We start from the raw sequence: 24,747 nt of genomic DNA on the forward strand, positions 1-24,747 counted from the left end.
CTTCTTTTCTTCATTAAATTTAACATTTCTGGAAACAATGATGCGTCTTGTTTCCGGAATCATTAAACGATATCCCATTGTGGAATAACCTACAAATATCATTCTGACAGAATTTTCATCTAGTTTCTTTCTTTGCGATGGTGGCACTAGAGTATAAGCATCACAGCCAAATACACGCATGTTTTTTAAATCAATGATTTTCACCATACTTCAGAAAATAAGGAACATGATTGTCAATTGAACTATTTGGGAGTCGATTATTTATGTAAGCAGCCGTAAGTACTGCTTCACCCCAAAGAAATTTTGGTAATTTTGCCTCAAGTATCATTGCTCTAGCTTTTTCCAGTACAGTTCTATTTGCTCGTTCAGCAACACCATTTAGAAAAGGTGTATAGGGAGGTGCAGGATCTATTTTTACACCTGCTCTTTTAGCAACTTCATGCAATTCTCCACTGACATATTCTTTGGCATTGTCACAGCGCAGTTTTGCAACAGTTGGATTCAATTTAAAGAATAGCTTGAGTTCATCAGCAATGTCACTTTTTCTTTTGAGCAGTCTGATTTCCATAAATCTCGAATAGTCATCAATTATAGTCATGAAATACCTTTCCCCATGGAGTGTTTGAGGTTCTATTGGACATATATCAGTGTGTATAGTTATAAGCGGTTTGGATTCTTTTATGCGAGGATCCTTTCCTATAGGCAAAGCACTTTGATTGGCACGAACACATACTTCACAAAAGGATTCTTTTGCAGGAAGATTCATCAGTTTTAATTTTTGATCACAACAGTGTCCTAACCTTCTGTGCCATAAATCATCATTCTTTACTGCTAAAGCTGTAAATAAATTTGGTGGAAAATCACTAAAATATTGTCCGCATTTATCCAAGTATCCAAATCTAAAACGCTTGTTTTTGTTTTCAATATAAACTATTTCATTTTTAAAAATTACGCTTAAACCTGCTGCTTCAATATTTTTAACAGAAATTAACTGTCCGTTTAATTTTGGGACGTAAAGAACATCTTTTAACATTATTTCAACACCATTCTTAGTTTTACCGCAAATATCACCAATTCCTTCCACTTGTAAAACCGCCGACTTAGACGCGCACTTAACAGTTCCAGTCTTAGGCTTAATTGAGGTGAACCATTCCTTGTGAGAACACATATGAGAAGTTGCACCAGAATGAATAATAAATTGATCATGCACAAGATTTCCAGCCATAAAAGATATTGCAGGGGAAGCATACTTATTACTATTTGAATTTGCCTGCTTTTTAGAATTATCAAAACATTGACTTTTAAAATTACCAGTTTTCCCACAGTTATGACAGCCGCAGTTCTTTTTCCTACAAAATTTAACAGAATGTCCTTTTCTTTTACAATAAGTACAAAACAATTCTTTACGAGCACTAATAAAAACAGAGTTATCTGTATTTGGTTTAGAATACTTATTTTCATTTTTATAATCAAACATAAGAGATTCACAATCAATAAGTCTACTTGTAACAAAATCTAAACTCAAATTATTGCTTGGCTGATTCTCTAGAGATGCCTTAATATTTTCATATTCTTTTGGCAAAGACATTAAAATGTAAATAATAATATCAAAATCGCTTACTTCAGAGCCAGAGACGCGTAAACTACTCACCAGGTTCATTATGCTGTCGATATGCTGTCTCATTGACACATCCTTGGATTTCCTTATGGTAGCTAGACGTTTACGCGTTAAAATTTGACTCACTGCACCTTTAGCGCTATACGTAGCTTGTAGTTTCTTCCATATTTTACATGCAGTGTCTTCACGTTGAAGAGAAGCAATAACATTGTCACTTAGAAGGGCAAGTATTAAGGCATAAGCCTTTTTTGATTTCAAAACATCTGCAACTCTGTCCGCAACTGCTTCTGTTTCCAAAAACGTATCCAATTCCCTTGCCGTAAATACTGCTCGAACTCTTCGACACCAAACAGTAAAGTTATTAACACCGTCAAATGGCGCTACACCAAAAGCTTCCCTTTCACCTCCGGAAAAAGCCATCATTCACAATATACCAAATCAAAATCACGCGAACGATAAATTATTTACGCTGAAGGTTCAATTAGGGAAACTATCAGCGAATTCTAACTTTTGAAGGAACCACGCTCTGCTGTTAAACATAGAAAATGCCGTGGTTCGCAAAACAAATATTTATTACTGAGATATGCAGAGTAATACGCAGAGTTACATGCAATCAGAATAATACTAAGTACAAGCAATAGCACAGATAAATAAGTACAGGCAGAATAATACTAAGCAAGCAGAATAACAGAATAATACTAAGCAGCGATAAGTTACCCAGTAGAGCGGTGTTTGCAACACCAGGGTGCCTAGGCCAGAGGCCTTACCCCTTGTAGAATATGTCTGATTCCATTTAATATTATATTTACAGTTAACCATTCAATATAAGCATATAAGTAATTACCAAAATTTTTTTTTTTTTTTTTTAAATATATAAATTTTTAGGTCTTTAGAGGGTAAATTGCTGTTATGGTGGAAGCCCAGGAAAGCTGTCGAGCCGTGACTACAAAGTTACATGGTAAGATGGTAAGTGAGTAAGTCAATAGTCTGGGATCCATTAAGTACATGATACATGATTCAAAAAATATATGAACAATAATTAATGATACATTAGAAGATAATAAAAATAAGAACATACATGACATCAGAGGCAGGTAAAAGGTGAGAAAGAGTATACACAAAGCAGGAATAAATTACATAATGTACACATTGAGCTGAGCAAGGGGACGATCAATATTCGCAAGATCGTTATAATTATATTCACAGATATTGATGCAGGGATTGTCAATAATTTGCTGCCTACTGTGAAATCTTTTGGCCAGCCTGTAGTAGAATGATCTGAGCTGCATCATGCCCAGCTCTTCATGTATTCTATTATTCCTGATATACCATTCTGCGTTGGCAATTTGCCTTAGAACAATATTCTGACAAGCCTGCAGCCTGCCTCTGTTAATTTTGCGTGTGTGGGCCCAGATAGGGCTGGCATAACAGAGTAATGGTCTGAGAATGGACTTGTAAATAAGTAACTTGTTGTCTATAGATAACACACTGTTCCGAGAGATTAAGGGGTTGAGTTGCGCTTTACGAACCCGGAACCTTTGGATAATAGAAGTGATGTGTGGGGACCATGTGAGAGTATTGTTGAGGTTCACCCCAAGATATAGGACTTGCTTGGCCCAGGGAATGGTGGTACCAAAGAACTGGAGATTTTTCTTGATCTTGGTTTTTCTAGTGAACAGGATGGCCTTGGTTTTGTCGACATTAACTGCAATCTTCCACTGGGTGAGCCAGGTCTCTAGTGCAAGCAGCGATAAGTGGTTACAAAGGTTATATATATAACTTCATAACAGATCATGGTTTAACAAATCATAAACAAGACACAATAACTAACCAATCAAAAGTAACATACAGAATGAGATTTAAGTTTCAGAATAACTCGGACCTGGCTGAAAGCTAATGAATGTCTCGGACTTGACAGAAAGCTATACTTCCTTTTAACCAGTAAGAATGCGATTACAAATATCTCAACAGTTACAAACAATATTCAGCCTTAATTGATAATGGAAAAGAGCAGGAAATTGTTAGCATTTTCCTGGACAATGGTTCACACCGCTCCTTTGTTTTGTCAGCTATTTCCAAAAGGTTTAACTTTCCAGTTGTTAGAAAGGAAAGCCTTTCCATTTGCACACTTGGTGCTAAGGAAACGGAGATAAAATCATTTAATGTAGTTAAACTTAAATTAAAGAATAGAGATGATCCAAATTTATACATAGAAATTGAAGCACCGGAGACAGAACATATTTCGGGCACACATTTACCGAATCCCGATAAAAATATTGAGAAAGCATTTAGACGTTTAAAAAATGTACAACTAGCGGACTGTTATGGTGGTGGTGTATTTAATTATGGCAAAGCACACTAGGGCTATCTGCCTAAAGGGAGGGATGCCTTCGTGGAGGACTTTCTAAGGGAAACTGGCTCCGCGGACTGTTATGAATTTAACAATAAAGAAATATCAATACTAATAGTTGCAGATTACTATTATGATGTTGTCACTGGTCGATTTATACGCCTAAACAAAACCCTCGGTGCAGTTGAAACAATATTTGGGTGCTGTTTGCAAGGCCGAAACACGTATTTAAATAAAATGTTTGCAATGAGTGTTATGGTAAACGAGTCCAATATTTCCAATCAACTCAAGGAATTTGGGGATTTAGAGAATTTGGGTATCGAGGCAGAAGTAGCTGACATAGAACCAACTGAGAAAGATATAATGAGTGAATTTGAATCCGGAATTACATATCAAAATAAGCGATACAAAGTGCAATTTCCCTGGAAACCAAATATGAAGACATTATTAGAAAATAACGAGCAGACAGCAATGAAAAGATTTTTGAGATTAAAATCATCTTTTAAAAAGACTTTTCCTTATTTTCTGAATATAACATTGTTCTAAAGAATTATCTTTCGGAGAATATTAAACCTGTCCCAGTTGATGAAGTAAATTTACACCAAAATACATTTTATCTACCTCATCGAGCTGTAATACGTACGGATAAGACTACAAGCAAATTACGCATTGTGTTTGATGCTTCGGCGCATGCGAAAGGTCAATTATCTTTAAATGATTGCTTATACACGGGACTTAATTTTATGCCTAACGTATTTCTTCTTTTGATCAGATTTAGAACGAATCCGATAGCATTTATTGCAGATATATAGATGGTCTTTCTCCAGATTGAAATAGATGAAGCTGAACGAAACTACATCAGATTCTTCTGGGAAGAAGATCTAGGAACTGATGATGAAAACAAGAAATTGGAAATTTTTCGGATAACAAAGGTGTTATTTGGGGCGAGATCTAGCCCGTTCCTCCTTGCAACCACAATCAAACATCACTTGAAAAGGCACGTAGATATATTTCCTCTGACTTCTAAACATCTTAATGAATCATTGTATGTCGACGATTTTATTTGTGGACAAGTCACTGTTCAACAGGCTCATAACTCAAGACTTATAAAGAGAGTGTAGACATTCTAAAGGAGGCAAGTATGGACCTTCGAAAGTGGAGAGCCAATTCTCCTGAGCTAAGTAAAGAATTAAAGAATTTAAGCTTCAATGTAGGTAAGGGTGACGAGTCTCTAGATACAAAGTTGATAGGTTCAAAGTATAGGGAATTGGTTAGGATGAACAAACTGACACGTTTTATTTCGATACCAGAAATATGGAAACATTTCTTTTTAAAAGAACTAACACAAAAAGACACTTACTACAAGCGGTAGGTCGACTTTTCGATCGAATAGGTTTTATAGAACCATATACTATTAGAGCTAAGTACTTGATGCAAGATATTTGGTGCTTAGGTGCACTGAATTTTTAAACCACTGATGCGCACAGATGACAATACGACTTTGCTCAGTTCCGTCCCCCCACAATTTTGAAGGACAGCACTCCAGGGAGACGAGTTCGAGGGTTTCCCACATTCTCTTCCCTTACAGGCCAACCTCTCGAGAGGACTTTCGGCTCGCCGCATATTTAGAGTGCTGCCGCACAGACTCTAAGAATTTACAAACATCCAAGCTGCCAGATGCTGCCAGCTGCGAAATTAAGTAAACGCTTGAAAACAAATCATTTGAACCTTGAATATGTCTAAACAACTGTTTTCTTGATTCTCATGTGTATTTCTCTTATACCTTATTTGTATAACCAATAAACAATTTCTGTGTTGCTAGAGGTGTTTAAAGATAATTGTTATCATTATGCAGACTTCCTAAAATCACTAAAATTTAAAATTAAAAAAAAATGAGAATTAAGGAAGAAATCGAACTTTTGTTTGATTAACGGCTAATAGATTTTTACGCAGAATTTGCAAAACTTATGCTATCGAAGTTTGTAGAAGTTTAATGAAAAATTTTCAAAGCAGTTATATAAATTTGCAGAAAGGAAATTAGTTAATTGAATACTTACACCATTATATGGCTAAACCAATCTAAATAAACCTGGACGCAAATCACTGTGTCTAATGTCTCAACAGAGAACTTTTAAGATTTTGAGAGAATGCTTGAGCAATTGAACATGTTGAAATGCTCAACGCGAAAGAAATTCTAAATAATATTTTGAATAGCTTATTTATTTATTTTGAGAACTGCATGCTATAAATATACAATTGTTTCTTACCAATACGTTAATTATTTTTCTATATTCGAAAAGGAAAATTAATGAGGAAGACAGTGCATAACCAACTTAAGTAATATGTTATTTGTAGTATTTATGTAAGAAATCGCGAAAAACAGTTTACTCTCATAATGTTCAGTGGGCCCACAAGCGGCGGCGCAGTAACGTTGCTTCTTAACACTGACACGTGGATACGAGCCAGTTTTCCATAGAAAGTTAACCATGAAGATATCCCTTCTGTTTGAGTAATACCACTACAACTCAACTCTATTTAAGTTTTATGTTTTAAAAATAAGCTCTTTCATTTTTGTAAGAATAACTGCTTCTAATTTTTTGTAAATATCTGCAATTAAAGTGTTTTTCATATTAAATCCATAGTTATTTTCAAATCCTTTAAAATACTGACGTCCGTGGAACAGTACTATGGATAATTTAAAACGGGAAAGAACACAATTACGGCGATATTTCACAACTTCTTTGAAAGAAGTGGACACTGTTCTAAAAGATGAAGCAGTAAGTAAGATTGATTTGATATCTGTATTTAATATATTTAATGATAAAGCTGACAGATTATTTCGGTTAGATGGAAAACCTAAAGTAAAATGGCTAGAAATGGAAAATTTTAATGAAGATGAATTTTCTAATGATATGGATTTAACGGAAAGCTATCGAAATCAGTGGGTTGCTATGAAAACGAAAGTTGATTTAATGTTATCAACCACTGAAAAAAGAGCGATATTTCCAATGTAGTAATTGAAACCAAGCGAAATTTCCGTCTTCCTAAGTTAGAATTGAAACGTTTTGATGGTAATATTAAAAACTGGGGTGCTACTTTGGTAGACGGTTGCACGGATTTTTGGCGATTTACGTTGGCACAATTGTTGGCGCGATTTTTACAATCGTCAGCCATCTTGAAAAACGCTGTTTTTACGCATAGTAAAGTATTCGAAACTTAAAAAAAAATAATAATAATAAATATCGTTAAAAGTAATGGATTAATTTTTTGTTGAAAATGTCGTTTTTTAAGATGACAGGTAAGTGTAAATAAATACATTTACTATGAGTAAAAAGTACCAAAGTAAGGCAATTGTTACTTTCGTATAGCAAAAAAGAGAATAAAAACACTGCTATAAAAACATTGTGCCAACGTTTAATTAGATTAAAATATTACTGAAATTGAATATCGAATTAAAAACCATCCTACCAACATTTAAAAGAATTAGAATATTATTAAATTCAAATACTTTAAAATACGTTATATAAAATATAATTAACATTAAAACATATGTGACAATAATTATCTCAGCAATTTTTGAAAATAGTGTATTAATTTTTTTAACAAAAATTGAAGTATACAATTATAAAATAAAAGAAAAATATGTACTTACATTTTTTCGAGTAATTTAATCTCTTGTTTACTGATAAGTACCACAAAAAAAAAATCGAAATTATAATTGAATCGGATCTTTTAACCATCTTCATCTGTTATCCAAATATCTCGCACTTCATTGAAGAAGCAATTAGCGAGGTTTCCTCCAAAATTTCCTCTGACGCTATTAATAATTTATAAATAAATCTTTGATTAGGAAAGACAGGTTGGCCAAAATAAAGTCTCAAAGGGTAATTTTTTTATTCCAATACCAATAATTCCTGGTAATTATGAATAAGAACATTCGTCTTCGAAACAGAGATATCCATTCCATTTGAAATCCGAGGAATTCGAAGAGATGAATAATAAAATTTTAAAATGGCGCGGTAATGCACAAATATTCAGTAACCAATCAGGCAGCTGATTACATCACGCATAGAATTAAAATTATTTAAATAATCATTCATAATAAAATCATTTTTAAAACAAATGCAAAATTAAATTGTATTTTAATATTTAACAGCCATAAATAATGTTTAAAACATTAGATTAAATTTATAGATATTAATAAAACCAATTACTTTTTAAGTAAGGTGACGTCATTGATTACATCATCCACAACATAAAATTATATAAAATATTATAAACAACAACATTTTTATTTCAAATAAAAATGTAAAATTAAATTGATTTTTAATATTTAGAAGCCATAAATAATATTTAAAACACGGAAGTTATACATAATAAAACGCATTATTTTTTTAATAAAATGACAACAAAGTATCGGTTACCATAAATAACTTATCCAGCAATGGGTTTACCATAAGTTGTATTACTCGCCAAAAGGCAAATCGCCAAAAAGTCGCCAAAATCCTTGCAACCGTCTACCAAAGTAGCACCAAAACTGGCTAGGATTCTGGGCACAATTTAAAAAGATTCATGATGATGATAGCATTGATGCAGATGACGAATTTCAGTATCTTTTACAAGCAACTGAAGAAGGTTTATCGGCCAGAGATTTAGTTGCAAGTTTTCCACCATTTGGCGAAAACTATTATAATGCTATTGAACAACTGAAATCTCGTTTTGCTAAAGATGAACTATTAATTCAAATTTATGTTCGTGAACTTTTAAATCTAGTTTTAAAGCAAGCGAAAAGTGGCGAAAATTTTACTTTGCGGGTCCTTTATGATAAATTGGAAACTCAGCTGCGAGCATTAGAGACTTTAGTGGCAACGTCTGAAAAATATGAAGCAATGTTATATCCTTTAGCAGAATCAGCTCTGCCAGAAGTTCTTATCAAGGAGTGGGAAAGCACACATAACCGTGTAGAAAATAAAGACAAGATGAACATGTTAGGAAATTTATTAGAATTTTTTCGTTTGGAAGTCGAAAGTGAAGAGCGGTTACAACTTGCTCGATCAAGGTTTGCGAATGATCAATTTGAAAAATTTAAAACGAAAGAAATTTCCCATTCGAAAATTCGAAAATTCCCACTGCAGCTTGTATTGTATCTAATGAAAAGCAAAGAGCTGAGAAAAATGGCAAACATTGTTTATTTTATAATAAGTCGTTTCATAATACCTCAGAGACTGCCGAGATATCATTGGATGCGAAAAGGGAAACATTGAAGAAAAGGGGAGCTTGTTTCGTCTGTTTGAAACCAGGACACAATTCTAAGATCTGCAAAGCTTGTTTAAAGTGTATTATATGCAAGAAAAAACACCATAGCATTATGTGTCCAAATATAAATCAATCAAAACAAGACAAACAATCTGAATCGGATGCACACAGGTTCTTTTGTCACCAAAAAATTCTCCAACGTTATTGTTAACTGTATTGGTGAAAATCATCAATGATGACAAGTCCGGAATCGTTCGCGGATTATTTGATACTGGTCCTCAGAGATCTTTCATACGAAAAGATATTGCGGAGAAACTAGGATTGAAACTTGTAGATCAAAAAATGATGAGTCATGGACTTTCTGGGGGCAGTGAAACTAAACAAGAGTCCCACAATGTCTACAATATTACATTACAAAGCTTGTGTTCAAATTTCAAGTACACTATTTCAGTTTTGGACGAAAAGAAGATATATGGTGCAATTCCACGTGTAGAGTATCCTGATATTTATCCAATTTTGAAAAAGAAAAATATACACTTAAGTGATACAGGAGAATATGTGCCTGAAATAGGTTTATTAATAGGAGCAGATTATCAAGGCGCATTATTGACTGGGAGAACTGATCCCATAATAATTTGGTAGCTATTAAAACAAAACTTGATGGACGCTTCAAGGTAAAATATAGAATACTCTCCAAATACTATACAATACTCTCCAAATACTATACAATACTCTCCAAAGATTTTAAGAAACTACTTAAAATCTTTGGAGAGTATTGTATATGCTAATAATTTATATTTGACGGAATTATGGAGCCTAGATGTCATCGGTTTAAGATGTCCTGCAGAAGTAAAGTCAAGGCAGGTAACAGATGAAGAAACGGTAGATTTTTTCCGTAAAACCATTAAGAAACGAAGACAAAAGATATGAAGTACGTTTGCCATGGAAAATTGGACGTCCAGAATTAGAAACGAATAAAGAATTAGCCACTAAACGGTTAATGTCAGCTACCAAAAATCTCATACGATCTGAACATTTAAGAGAATATGATGATGCGTTTAATGAGTGGGTTCGGGATGGAATTATTGAAATTGTAGATAAAGACGAGAAAAGGGACACTATTTACCACATCATCCTGTGATAAAAACTGGTAGAGTACATTGTAAACATTGTAGAGTGGTATTTGGTGCTTCTCCTAGTCCATTTTTACTAGAAGCAACTATAGCTTACCATCTAGAGAACGCTATGGATGAAAGGAAGCACACAGCTTGTCAACTCAAAGAATATTTTTATGTGGACAACTGTATAACAGAAGTTTTTATTATGGCTTTAACAAGATTCTTTGCTCGAAGAGGTAGAGTAAATATAATCTACACTGATAATGGTACAAACTTCATTGGTTCAAGCAATGCTCTAAGAAATTTAGATTGGAGAAGATCATGTCGTTTTCCACTATCAAGAAAATCAAATGGAATTTTAACCCTCCAACAGCCGCCTAGTGGGGAGGATGGTGGGAGCGCATGGTTAGAATGTTGAAAGAGATGCTAAGAAGAATTTTGGGCAGAAAAAGTCTTGACTATGAAGAGTTGGAAACTATTCTATGTTACTGCGAAGCTACAATAAACTCTAGGCCATTTACATGTATTGAAGACAATTTTGAAGGTCTGAAGCCATTAACCTCCGCTTGTTTCTTACAAAGTATTCCTAGCAGTGAAACAACTGGTTTAGACAAAATCGACAGTAAAAGCCTAAATATAAGATTGCGTTTTGTACAAAAATTAAGGGAAGATTTAAGAATGAGATTTCGGAATGAGCATTTCGCAATGTTGATTCATAAATGTAAGAGCCGGGAAGAATCTTTAAGAGTTGGAGAGGTCGTTCTTTTAGAAACTGATGGCAAGAGTATCACCTGGCCTTTAGGAATCGTCATTGAAGTCTTTTGTGGAGCAGATGGACACTCAAGAGTTGCCAGAGTCAGAACAGCTGATGGAGAGAAGTTGAGACCATTCCAAAGACTTTATCCGTTAGAAATCAACAGTTCGGAAAAGTTACCATTCATCGCCCAAGATGCTCGAAGGGATGAAAGTGCTTGTACGAATATGCCTCTATGCCCTGCAGCTAATGATCAGATTCCAGTGAAGATGATGATTCATCAGCCAAAGTCCCAGATTTTGTTACTAGAGCTGCTCGACGTGTTAAAATTCCCAATAGACTTGATTTATAACTTTTGTTGCAAAATTACAAGGTGGGAGGTTGTTTGAGTAATATCAGCTACAACTCAACTCTGTTTTAAGTTTTATGTTTTAAAAATAAGCTCTATCGTTTTTGTAAGAATAACTGCTTCTGAATTTTGGTAAATATCTGCAATTAAAGCGTTTTCTCATATTAAATCCATAGTTATTTTCGAATCCTTTAAAACCTTCCCTTAAGCAATTAGCCCTCACATGCATTGCCATAATCAGACAAACCAAGTCTTATGCGCTCAAATCTACGTAATTTAACAGTAACCATTCATGTTTTTCTGGTTCGTTAATTACTTTTTCTTTAGCAAAATCTTCATTAACTGTACATTGCTTTCATACGTCAAGTGTCAAGTTTCATATTTATGTTTGATCCAACTGCTTTTTTACATATTTTTGACACCTTCAATTTAGAAATTTTTCTTGCTTTAAGAAAAAAAAAAAAAAAAAAAAAAAGGTAATAAAAATTTAAACTATAAAGTAATTTTAATTTATTTCTCTCGTTCTCTCGTAAATAAAGTATTTCTTCAAGCTTTACCTTCTCTTCTCCCTTAAAAACAATCTGATGTGGACATCACATGACTTCCTTCTATGGCCTATTAAATTATACACATTTTCTACTGCATTTCGTTTGAACTTATTTCTTCGAATTTCATTTCAGAAATATTTCTTATTCAATTCATTTTCTCACTTCGCGGCAAGACAAAAATACATAAAACTCAAATCATCTTCATTAAAAATTGTAAAATACAGAAAAACATAAAGCTTCAAATACAGTTAAAAACGGTTAAACAAAATTTACAATTAAAATTAGAGTTTCTATGCAAGAACAAGCAATTCGACCAGCGGGCAGGAAAACAGATTTTTCGACTCAGACAGAAAACTCAAAGTTTACTTCTGGTCCCAGTCGGCAAAAAGACACTGAAACTGGTGCACAAAATGACTTGATTCACTTTTCTATTCTATTAAGTTTCAAATATAAACAAATGGCGGCTTCGTTAGGCTTAGCAACACTTAAGCAACTTTTAAATTGTTGATAATTCTACTACTACTGTATGCAAATTAACTAAAGACATAAAAACCTCAAACGGAACATGAACATACTACTACTACTGTATGTAGATATGATACAATTATGCTACTACTGCATGCAGATAGAAACATTAACCGGAACATACAAGAACAACATATTTCAATCAAAAAATTGCACAATTTACCAACATTTAAGAATAAAAATTCTGAGCTCACCGAGCTGGGTATAATTACAAAACAATTTTTTTTGAATTAGGGTATTAGTTGTTTGAAGTAATTTAGTTATAACGTTTATTAAATTATTTTTTTTTTACATTTATAGGATATTATGAAATTTATTACTTATGAATTTCAATATTTGATCTTTGTGAAAAATTTGTCCTAAATTTTTAACATTATTGATATATATATATCAGTAAAGGCTACTCGTTTCTGAGGCTACTCGTTTTTGAGTTATGCGAGATACATACATACGAACGTACGTACAGACGTCACGAAAAACTCTCTTCTGACTCTCTTTTAAATCCATTTTACAATCCGTTTTGGAAAGAGTCCTTTGTTCTGTTTTTATATACAGATATCACGCAAACACATCGTTAAAGTGCATTTGAGAGCAACTTAACTTTTTTTTAAGTCAAAATTGATATTTTTGTTGAAATATAGTACCCGAAAGTTTTCGAAATTACAATACTTCCTTTACTTTGTGCAAGGAAGTAAAAATACATCCAAATCTGATTTTATACGAATTTTAATTTATGAGAATTTTGTTTAACACTGTTTAGATTATAATTACTACTCCACTGCACGGACCCACTAACTGCCGAGTGATAGAGTCGCTGAACACCGGTAGTTCGGCTCGGGTTTCGAGTTCCTACGAACGGGGTGGGTGCATGAACGGTTTCGTGATTTTCCCCATTCGTAACGTGTTTATAAGCCAGTTTCCCTTAGAAAATCCTCCACAAAACCCTCGATTGCTTTGCCGTAGTCAAATATACCAAACCAAATTTGTTGCACGGAATGCAAAAAGGGTGCATGCTAATTTGAATGAAAGAAGTAGATTTTTATCTTTATGTACCAAACTCATGTGTCCTCACACATCGAAAAAAAAAGAGCTCCAGTTCTATAATTGTATTTTTTGAATTAAAAGTATGGAATTTGGGGAAAATGCCGCATTTAACATAATTTTCGTTAAATCTACCCAAAATGTTTTATCGAGAATTACATCAAAGAATGTGTTTCTATAATGTATCTTGCTGTTGAGATGGTAGCCCTGACGTGATGTCAAACTGCAATCTATGTAGCGATCCCACTTGTCCTTAGAAAGAGACATGACGAATAAGGTACCGGGTTAGGAGCATGCGTTCAGTCCAGTCTCCAATGTACGGTCTAATAGACTCAAGTGAGTGATACGATATTCCCCAATGATACTTCCAACTCTTGTCGTAGATAGCGCTACAACCGTAGCACTCATTCATTGCTCATCGAAGGTAGTAAAATGGTGTGAAGGATATAATTTGATTAAGCAACAACAGATGGGATATGGGGGATCCTGCGACAAGTTGACCACTTGTCCAGTCTAAGATGCACAAGCATCCCGAAGCCCACGTTCTAGAAAGCAGATATCAGGGCACTGCTTGCCGTGGCTCCCTTAGGGTGTTTGTGCCGCCGAGTTTAGTTTAGAGTTTAGATGTGATACAAGCTTCTCCTTTGAAACACGACTCTTTCTCGACGCACCTCAACATACAGGAGCGCTGGCTACACCTTTGAATTCAACATAACTTGCACTTACGTTCGCTAAATCATCAGGCTTGCAAACTCGGCCCTCAATGCAGTAGGTTCACTGACACTGCGTTTTCAAATATGCTGCTGCGCACTGGGAGAGGACTACGTAGCTCTTCCGCTTATTCGCAGGAAAAGGCTTGGCAAGTTTAGCATCAGCTTTCAGAGCTCGCTTAATTCTAGGAACTAAGTGCTCAGGTCCATGGTTTGATGCTTGCCGACAAAATTACGCATCTTCTAAGTTTCGTAAGGCGTTATTAACTCTGTATTCATTTATTGTCCTTCGTAGAAGCCAAAAGAGGATGGTTTCCTTAAATCTCTAATTCTAAAAGAAATTTGCTAGTCTTTTGTATTTTTACTGTATTTCCGTTCCTTTAATTACGGGACCCAATTAGCAGCTCTAAAATTCCTTGTTTTAATTTACTGAAAGCGAAAGCTCTGAAATTCAAGAAAATTGTCCTACAACTTTCCTTTTTGGAAAAAAAAAAGGGGGGGCTGCTTTTTCTTCCTCTAGCCTTTTAAGTATGCCCAAGGCTGTAGCTAGAATTTTCAGGGTCCAGTGAAAATGGAAAATTCGCACCACCTTCCTATTTTCCTAGAATGGAAAACATTTATTTGCAAAATTTTGTAATATAAATGTGATGGCCCCTGGACACTACGCTCGAGGACAGATGTATCCTTTGCTTCCTGATGTATCAGATGTATTTGGACCTGATGTATTTGGACAGATGTATCTTTGCTAGCTATGGCACTAAATTTACCTGTATCAACTGGATTTGTAAATGCTATAAAGCTGTGATTATCTAAATACAATACTACACAGTATATGTATTTATAATATATATATAATATTTACTCTATTTTCAGGAAATTGTATATGTTGCATTAATAAATTCTACTTTGTAATACTTCCAAATGTCGCCTAAAATATCTCACCTTGTAGCAAATGGAACAACAGTTGCACTCATCTTCGAAAGCCCCACATTTGCAGGATACTTTTTTACAGGTGCTCTGATCACATTCTTCGGGACACACCCTTGGAGAGCGACATTCCACATTCATGATCCTAAAATTCCAAAATTATAAATCATTATAAAATTCTATCGTTCTCTACATTTGTATATAAACTATAGTTTCATGGCGAGTAATACATTCAACTGGAAACGATGTGGCTGTTAATATAAAACTGATGCTCTGCGATTTAATTACATATCATATATGTATGTGTGGGTATGTTTGCCCTTTAAATGAACCTCGGGTAGTCGGGCCTACTTGAAAAGAAATCGTGTTACTACACACCTTTCTTAACAATCGCGAATTTTCTTTTTCAAAATATAATATGTAACAAGCAGTTAAAAAATTTCAAACCGTGGACTGTGCCTGTTAGCAACATGCTCCGTTTATGTGATATCTCAGATCTCATTGAATGATACTATCAGTATGCTTAATTGTAACTTGCACTGGAAGAAATAAAAGGTATCGGATAATTCAGTTTGCATTTAATAAATTATAGTTAAATTATTTAGGGGTAACTTATCTCCATAAATTAGTCCTCATTTTAGCTGCGTAGGAAAACTAAAATATTAGTTTTTATTAGAAAACTATGCTAAATTTACAGTTTCATTTTAAATAATTTTTTTTATCAAACTGTAATCTCCCTTCAAAGCATTCTTTCCGGTCTCGTTTGTTTTAATAAAAAAGTATATAGTATGTAATATTCTTTCTTTATCATTGTATTATTGTTAAAATCAGTTTATAGTTATATTCTGAATCGGGAGGGAAAGAAGAAACACAAAATACTTATGCTTTTATCTAAGTTTCTGTCAGAAAAAAGGAATGTTTAACGTAACTGCATGATTGCACCATATAGACTTACAAATAAAACTAGTTTTCTGAGTGCATTTTTCAAATACATTCACAAAAATAATTAAAAATAATAATCATTTTAAAGCAAATTTACTGAAATATATAAAGGAATATGGTATTTTGAAATAAACAAACGTTATGTTGGACGTTAGATCCCAATGATCAAACTAAAATTAAACAATACTTATAATACAGCAAGAATCAATTCTTTGAAAACATTAATAAATACGATAAAATAAGAAATTACTTACAACAAAGTACAAACGGCCACAAACATCAAACAATAAACTGCGGATTTCATCTTGAATGTGCTCTGAAAACAGAAAATTTCGTTGATACAGAATATTAAATTATAAAACAAAAACAACAACACAAAAAATCCAATGTTTGATGAAGTAGGTGAGGAGCGGTGACTGTTGGAAACTGATTACAGGCTTTAGCGCAGCATCTGTCTGCATGCAGTTGTCACGGAAACATGTGACTAAGATAAAACCGCCAAAGCGCAGGAAATAAAAAAATTAAAACAATGGATACAAAGCGCTCGAGAGGCATGCGCTGATTTTTGGAAAATTCCGAGTACTCTTGCTTTTTGTTCGGAACAAAGAAACTGCGCTATAAATCCGTCATGCAATTTCAAGCATGCAATTTTATTTAGAGGTAGATAGTAAATGTTTAGGATAGCATCTCAGAGGCAATCAAAAGCTGAACAGGAAAAGTGCCATCTGATACACATTCCAATTTTTTTGCAACAGCTGTCAACTATCCCATTATTTGTAAGGTGATTAAAAATATTAGCCAACTTGCATGTCACATGTTGTACAGGCAATGATTCTACATTCGAGTATTTATTTACCTAAGGAATGAAAATAGCAGTAGATGTACATATTATCGTTTAATGGAGATGAATGTAAAAGTCTGGGATTGAATTAGATTACATTATTTATTTTGGACAATAAAAAATACGAAGCAATAACCAAGTCTTTTCTGATATTACCAAATAAAGTGCCCTTTGCAGGATTTTAAGGCAGAAAGAGGTGCCGAATCATTGGAAGCCAGATTAATAAATATGTACTATGTTTCGTAATAAATTAAGTATATTTGCAAGGCTATAATTCATCTTCAAAGTGTCGTAACTTCCAGTTTTTACTTCGGACTGTTTGTTACAGATTACAGCCAAGAACACAACGGCTATCTTGCTTTGTGTTGATACATTTATAAATTCACTATACAAAATTTTCGAAAATCCTGTTTTGTAATCTCTATTAACAAAGAAGATCTCCCAGGAGTCTCAGTTTATATACGTATATATGAATATAATATACGTATATATGTATATATTACGTATATACATGCACGTATATATATGTATATACGCATATACGTATATATTCAAATATATTCAAACTGAACGATTCGCGTCACAAAAGTACAAAATAATAAATGAAGAAATAAAAGAGAAAGATACATAAATTAATTTTCAATACACGCTAACTTAAAATGAAGGTTTAAATAATATTAATGACAATTTAATCTCTGAGAAACTACCGAAATACTGAAAAAAAGTATCTAGAAATCATCCTGTTGTATAAATCTTTCTCTTACTGCAGTCATTTTCTAACTCGATAAGAGTAATATAAATAATGAAATAATAAATACTCTAACTACGGAATGAAAATATAACACATTGCAGTAAAAAATGATCAAAGCAGTAATCTGTTTAGCACAATTAGCGAACTGAATAGAATAATATAAGATTTACAACTGAAATTAATTATATTTTCATGTGTGAATCTTATATTTTCCTATTAATACGAAACACAAATTCGACAAAAATTTTGAACTGACCTAATCGTATCTTCATATATTAATATGCGTACAACGAGTACTTACTGGTATGCATATTTATATACAAAGAATTTTAAATTAAGGTTACTTGCAGCTTTCAAAAATCGAAATATTTGTAAAAACGTTAGTTTCCGTTTAAGGGAATGTATATTTAAAGTAAATCACATAAAGCGGAAAATATTTAATTGTAATTAACTGCAAAGAAAATACTGCGATGTTTTGTAAGGCGAAACTGTGTGCGATTATTTTTTTGACCGAAAGCTACTGAAAGAACAGAATTCTTAAAGCGAGGCGAATCCTTAGGGAAAGTTTTTCATTGGTAGTTCAAAACCTTTTTTTTTTTTTTTTTTTTCTATTGAGTTTGTTTAGTTTTACATCTTCTACAGGAAAATGCAATTAATTTAAACTTAACAGCTTTGCTTCCGAGGATGTGGAATCAACTATATTCCCTCTCCGAATGTGTTCGAAAACTGAGGAACCGTTTTCAATATAATACTTAAATTTAAACAGAAATTTAAAGAGAATAATGTTTAATATAATACTGAAATTTAAAGAGAGAATTAACTTGAAACCAGTGTAAAATTTAAAATTACTAAAAAAATATTCATTAGTTTGGCATAGATTTTGAAGAAAACTATTGAACTCGATTAGACAAACGTCTCTCTTCTTAAAAATAATAAACTTCTTAAAAATAAACAAAAAATTCAATTTTTTTTCTCCATTCTCTGGGAAAACAGCCTTCATTCTTAGACTTGAAATTATTGGAAATAAAGGAATACATAAAAAACTGTAAATGCTTAGTTAAAAACACATAATTTTAACCTTCAATATAGTAAGTAGAAAACTGAATTTTTTGCGGGGGGGGGGTAATGGCCGGACGCTTTATTTAACAGCCGTTAACATTGCGCCACTATATAACGACCGGAAGTGATGGCCATTTCATTATGGAAGCACCTAATTGGTGGCCACTGTTGCCTCCTATGAAGGGACGGATAATTACAGCCATGCCTTCGAGATTCGAACCCGGACTCATCACTACGGCAGTCAGGTTCACTAACTAGTACACCGGCTGGGGGGCAGAAACTGAAAATATACATCTCTGTATTTATTAATGCTAAAATCATAGTAAAATATGTTTGCCGTCCAAATAATTTTTTTAAAATCATGTGTAGAATATTAGCAGCTAATTTTTTACTGTTATATATAATATCTTCAAAATTAAAGTATATGTCTTCAAGATTAAAGTATATGACAAAAATAACTGTTATTTGATGAAAAATTAAAAACAGTAAGTATAAAAGCATTATTTAACAAAAATTACTATGTTTTCCAGTTAATTGATTTCAAAATATTGAACCTGAATTCAAACTTTTGAAATTTATAAATGATGGGAAAATTATCTGTCTTGAAATCTTTACTATTGTGCATGGCCATCTCTGATAGATATGCAAACTTGTCATCTTGATTTCATAGGATTTACTAAACTTTAAAATATTGAACCTGAAATCAAACTTTTGAAATTTATAAATGATGGGAAAATTATCTGTCTTGAAATCTTTATTATTGTGTATGGCCATCTCTGATAGATATGCAAACTTGTCATCTTGATTTCATAGGATTTACTAAACTATAGGTCAAATTTTGTAGAATTTCATTCTACTCTTCTGAAAATGCGATTTCCATATCCTGAAGTGTATATATTGAAGAAGAAAACACGAGATTCGTAGCTACGGGAACATTCGGGAAGGCATTTGGCATGCTCAAGTCTGCGACGTAAAGCTTCGTAAGAATTTAAGAAATGCTGAGAGTCTCAAAGCGAGTATTTTATATTTTAAACAAATCAGGTTAAAATATGCTGAACTATAGATTTTCACAATTTTTCAATTGCAAAAATGGTTAACAGATAAGTTGATCTAAATTGTTTTATACTTGTAACTCAAAGAACAGCAATGTTTGAACACTAGTCATTGATCTCAAAAAAGCTCTGAATAAATCTTTGCACAGTTGGCAATATCAATAGAAAATAAACATGTGAAAAGCTTGCAAACACGGAAAAAGAAATCGTGGATTATTTTATTTGATATATGTGTTTGCGTCAGATACACTCTACACGAAATAAAAGGGGGGGGGCAAGTATCTCCTGTTCTACTAGGCCGATTGAAGAAATTTAATTTGCGTTGTTCATGTCGCGAAAACCCGACTTAGAATATACATTACATTTACATGTAATATTGTTCTAACATAGGTATTTTATTTTACGTTGGTAACATAGGATGATGATGATGATGCAACGAAAGATGTAAAATGCTTTTTTACTTTTTCATTTTTTTGGGGGGGGGGCGTTTTTTACGCCTTTCATGCAGTTTGCCACTGAACGTCTTATTTATTAGTTTATTTTTCATTATTCCCCTCACTTGTTGCTGCTTTCAGCTCGCAATTGGATTAGTTTTTGAACTGCTGATTATATAGTATATATATCACGAAATGTGCGTTGAATGTGTACGAAAAAACAAAGAACTGGAGTACTATAAAAATGCATTATTCACATTAAAAATGGGTTTCCAAGTTTATTATTTCTAGTATAGCTTCGATGGAATTTATATTTTGAGTAACAGCAAGTGAACTAACTACTAAAACTATAATTAGATCTTGTTAACGCGCAATAGTTATTTCATATGACATCATAAACAATGTGTACATTTTTTTTCAAGGATTGCTTATTTTCTATTTGTATTAAGTATACCTGATGGGGGAAAAAAAAATAAATAAATAAATAAAGACCAAGTGGATATCTGTGCAAAGCACTCCGTATTTCATAATAATCTAGTAAAAATAAAAACTGAAACATGACATTAAATTTTTATACAGAGTGTTTCAAAAAGAATATAAGTATTATAAAGTGTTACTTTGTCCAAACGATCGACCACTGCGCCTCGGTTCGGCTATTGGCGAAACGAATACATAGTCTAGCTTATATTAATAGCCGCTAGATGTCAGTTGTCTTCTGTTTTGCGTGGTAACCGTCACACGTTTAAAATGGCTACTCCGCAGCAGAAATCACTTTGTGTTTTCGAGTTTGCGAAGCGCAATTCCGCGATTACAGTGCAAAGAAGTTTCAAGTTGAGGTACCAAAGGGATCCTCCGAATGGGTGGAACATCCGCAGATGGTATCGACAGTTTGTAAATACAAGGATGTGTATTTAAAGGAGAGTGTCCTGGCCGCCCTCGTGTTCCCGACAAAAATGTTGCACGAATTCAAACTGCTTTCCAACGTTTAGTCCTTCAAAATCAACTCGTCGTGCCAGTCGCGAGTTACAACTTGGCGTGTTTTGAGACATCGGTTGGTTATGAAGCCGTGCAAGTTACATTTGTTACAGACTCTGCGTCCTGATGACAAACGCAAACGTGTGGCATTTCGTAACAAGGTTATTAATGCTGTTGACAACGATAACATTTTCGCACAACGCATCGTGTTCAGTGATGAAGCGACTTTTCATGTTAGTGGTCATGTAAACAAACACAATGTTCGAATTTGGAGCCTACAGAACCCACATGCAGCCATTGAACATGTACAAGATTCGCCCAAAATTAAGGTGTTTTGTGCGATATCCCGATTATCTGTTTACGACCCATTCTTCTTTGATGGAAACACGGTTAACGGTCAGCAGTATCTCGCTATGCTACAAAACTGATCGTTTCCGAGGCTGCACGAAGACAACTTCATTTTTCAAAAAGACAGCCCCCCCTCACTGGTGTCGCCAAGTGCGCGATTATCTGAATGAGACTCTACTGAACCGTTGGATTGATTGTCAAGGAACTGGCGACTTAGCATGTTCGCCAGTTTAAAACTCGTTCGCCAGTTCTCAGCTGGCCTCGACGGTCACCGGATTTGACACTCTGTGACTTCTTCCTGTGGGGTTCCATTAAAGACAATGTGTATTTACCACCCCATTAAAGACAATGTGTATTTACCACCACTCCCACAGAACCGGATCCATACTGTTATACCATCAGTGACGATGGAGATGCTTGCGCGAGTATGGGAGGAATTTGAGTATTTTATTACTCCGTTCTTGCCTCTGTAGCTAGACAAAATTGTTCTGTTAGTATCTGTGATTGCATCTGTCTTAGCGCTTACAAACAATACATCTAAAATACATCTGTCTTAACGCTTACAAAATGCACATCTAATTATTTTAGGGAATAAACTACGCTATACGAGATTTTTGTCAAAATATTGATCTCAAATTTAAAAACGTGAGAGGAACTTTAAGAAAAAAAGAGGGGTAAAAAATGAGTGCTTTCACTAATAGAAGGAAAGAAGTCTGATTAAATTTTAATTCTGATTTTTAATAGTGAACACGCAATATTACGAATTAATTATTGCAAAATTATCATGTTTGGCTTCTAATCGCCAGTTATTAACCATATTTAGAAGCTGTTGGTTAAGCGGAAAAATATAAGCTTGAAGTAGTCCATTATTGATGTTGATATTAAGTGAGAAACACAGATAAACACAGAAAACGTTCTGTTTATTGTGAAGTGTGAGCTCTTCGGAGATTTTAAATCGTAAAAGCATAAGTTATTTCGTTTAAGATAATATTTAATTAAATTAATGCTATTGTGAAGTGGAATGTCTTTATATCCTTTTGGAAAGTGCTTTATATCCTTTTTCTCTGCAAGCTGGCATTCTTTGAAAAAGCTCGGCGAATACTGCTTAAAAATATGTTATTCAATTCAAGTTGTGTTTGTAGGCTCATAGCTTACATTTCCTTTGCTGCTTTGATTGTTAAGGCAAAACAGACAAAAGCTATTTATCTACTTGTGGGGAGTGTTGAAAAATCCCACAAACGATTTTTGAAATGCTGTTAGAGGGCACTTCTTTTTTTTTTAAAAAGAATGTTAGTTCACTTTACGATGTAGAAGAAGCGAAACCACCGATGAATTCCGGTCTTGCTTTTGTAAATAAAATGATTATTTTTGCAAAACGTTGAAGTATTGGCTTCTATTAGTACTAAGTATGACCAGCTCTCTCTCAAGAAGTCAAAATATATTTGTTTTTAAATAGGAGAACCTGACTCATGACCAAAAACCACAAAACACTCAGAAGCCAACTCATTTATCGGATCAAAACTCGGATAGGACATATGCCTGCTTAAATCTAATAACTTTCGTCGATCTTGTTGTTCAGCGACGAATATCTCATGTTTAATTCGTCAATATTTTCAAAAAACTCCAATACCTGTGCTAAATAATCTGTGCTAATAAATGCCTAGAAATAATTTCGGTTAGGTTGGATTTCTTCTGTTGAAACTAAAAGTATTACTTTACATGTTTCTGTCTGTTACGCCAATGTTTTCTGCCTCTGGGCAACGCAGATATGAGCCTGTTTCCTTTGGAATGCCTTTCCTGAAAGCTTTCCTCTTTTCAAACAGGCAAACCTTGGATACTTTGCCATAATAAATAAACCACACCACATACTAAATGATATAAACTATAAGGATTTAACACTGGCGATAATTTTAGAACATATGCCTTAAATTCTCTAAAGTAGGGGTCTTCAACCTTTCACGCCCGAGAGCCACATCAATAAATTCACAAAGATCCTCGGGCCCCCATGTTTGTCAAAAAAAAAAAAAAAAGTGTAGTCAGAAAATTTATATAAAAAAAGTTTGTTTTGCAAGACTACGATTGATTCTAAGCGAAGAGATACTGTTACAGATTTGTATATATATACACTGTTTTCAAAAAGTCAACCGGAAATCGAATTAAAATGTTTTAAATATTTTTTTAACTATGAAAAAAGAAGTATAAAGATGATTGTACAGAACGATGTTACAAAATTCATTTGCAATAAAAAAAAAAAAAAAAAAAAAAAAAAAAGGGAAAAAAAAATACATTACTAGCAGGAGATGGTAGTTATTTTAGTTTTATGTGAAATTTGACATTGGTTTTGCTTGATTAAAGTTTCAATATCCGGTTAAGTCTGTGTTGTTGCAATTTTTAAAGTTTCCTCCAAATGTTTGTCTGTCGGCCGTGTTCTTGGTTTTGATTTTAGGATTTTTATTTCATAAAAAAGCTGTTCACATATGTAGGTACTGTCAAAGATAGAAGGCATGAAGAGTGCATGTTTACGAATTCCTGGATACTTGTCTTCGATAACATACTTCGAATAAAAATCAATTAATGTAAGATTTTCAAGAAACTTTCATTTTACTGTAGAGTCACGCTGTAAATCTATAAATTCTAATTGAAGTTGAGTTGAAACGATATTACGTAAGATAAATTACATAAGAAAAAGTGAAATTTTTGAAAAATTCGGCATTTTCAGAAAATGTTATCTCAAATATCAGGTATGTCAATAAAATGTTTTAAATATCAAGAATAAAATGAAAACAAAGTGTTTTTTTTTTTTTTTTGACAAGACAATTTTTGTTGAAATCAAAATTTCTTAAAATTCTTCAAATTCAAATGTGGGGCCACCCGTGGCCCGAACCCCTACTCTAAAGCAGTGCCCGTAAGTGTAATGGCAAACTGCACATTGAGTTGATCAATGTTAACGAATTTCGCTTAGTGCGCATGCTCAGTGGTGTACCGCTGGCGTGGGAGGAAATACTGGCGACTAAGGGAGGCAACCCTACACACGCCTGTTAGTCATGTTGGTTTTACAGTTTTACGATTGCAGTACTACGGAAATTTGTGTGTGCTTATTGCATGCACTTCTGTTTCATTTCGTTCTGTTTTTTGTTCATAAACATTTA

The 24,747-nt window shown here is 33.6% G+C and overlaps 1 protein-coding gene across 1 annotated transcript in view; it reads right to left on the reverse strand.

Moving 5' to 3' along the window:
• Positions 1-24,747, reverse strand: part of LOC118193159 (endothelial cell-specific molecule 1-like) — a 31,209-nt gene that overhangs the window by 4,900 nt on the left and 1,562 nt on the right. The window contains exons 2-3 of the mRNA XM_035364200.2: positions 16,393-16,454; positions 15,212-15,341 (exon numbers count right to left, since the gene is read on the reverse strand). Coding sequence (XP_035220091.1) covers positions 15,212-15,341; positions 16,393-16,442 — 180 coding nt within the window. The 5' untranslated portion in view covers positions 16,443-16,454. The remainder of the gene's footprint in view (positions 1-15,211; positions 15,342-16,392; positions 16,455-24,747) is intronic.

The sequence above is a fragment of the Stegodyphus dumicola genome, chromosome 1 (genome assembly GCF_044657685.1).
Source record: "Stegodyphus dumicola isolate Sdum_Otavi_A_Nest chromosome 1, ASM4465768v1".
Lineage (NCBI taxonomy): Eukaryota > Metazoa > Arthropoda > Arachnida > Araneae > Eresidae > Stegodyphus > Stegodyphus dumicola.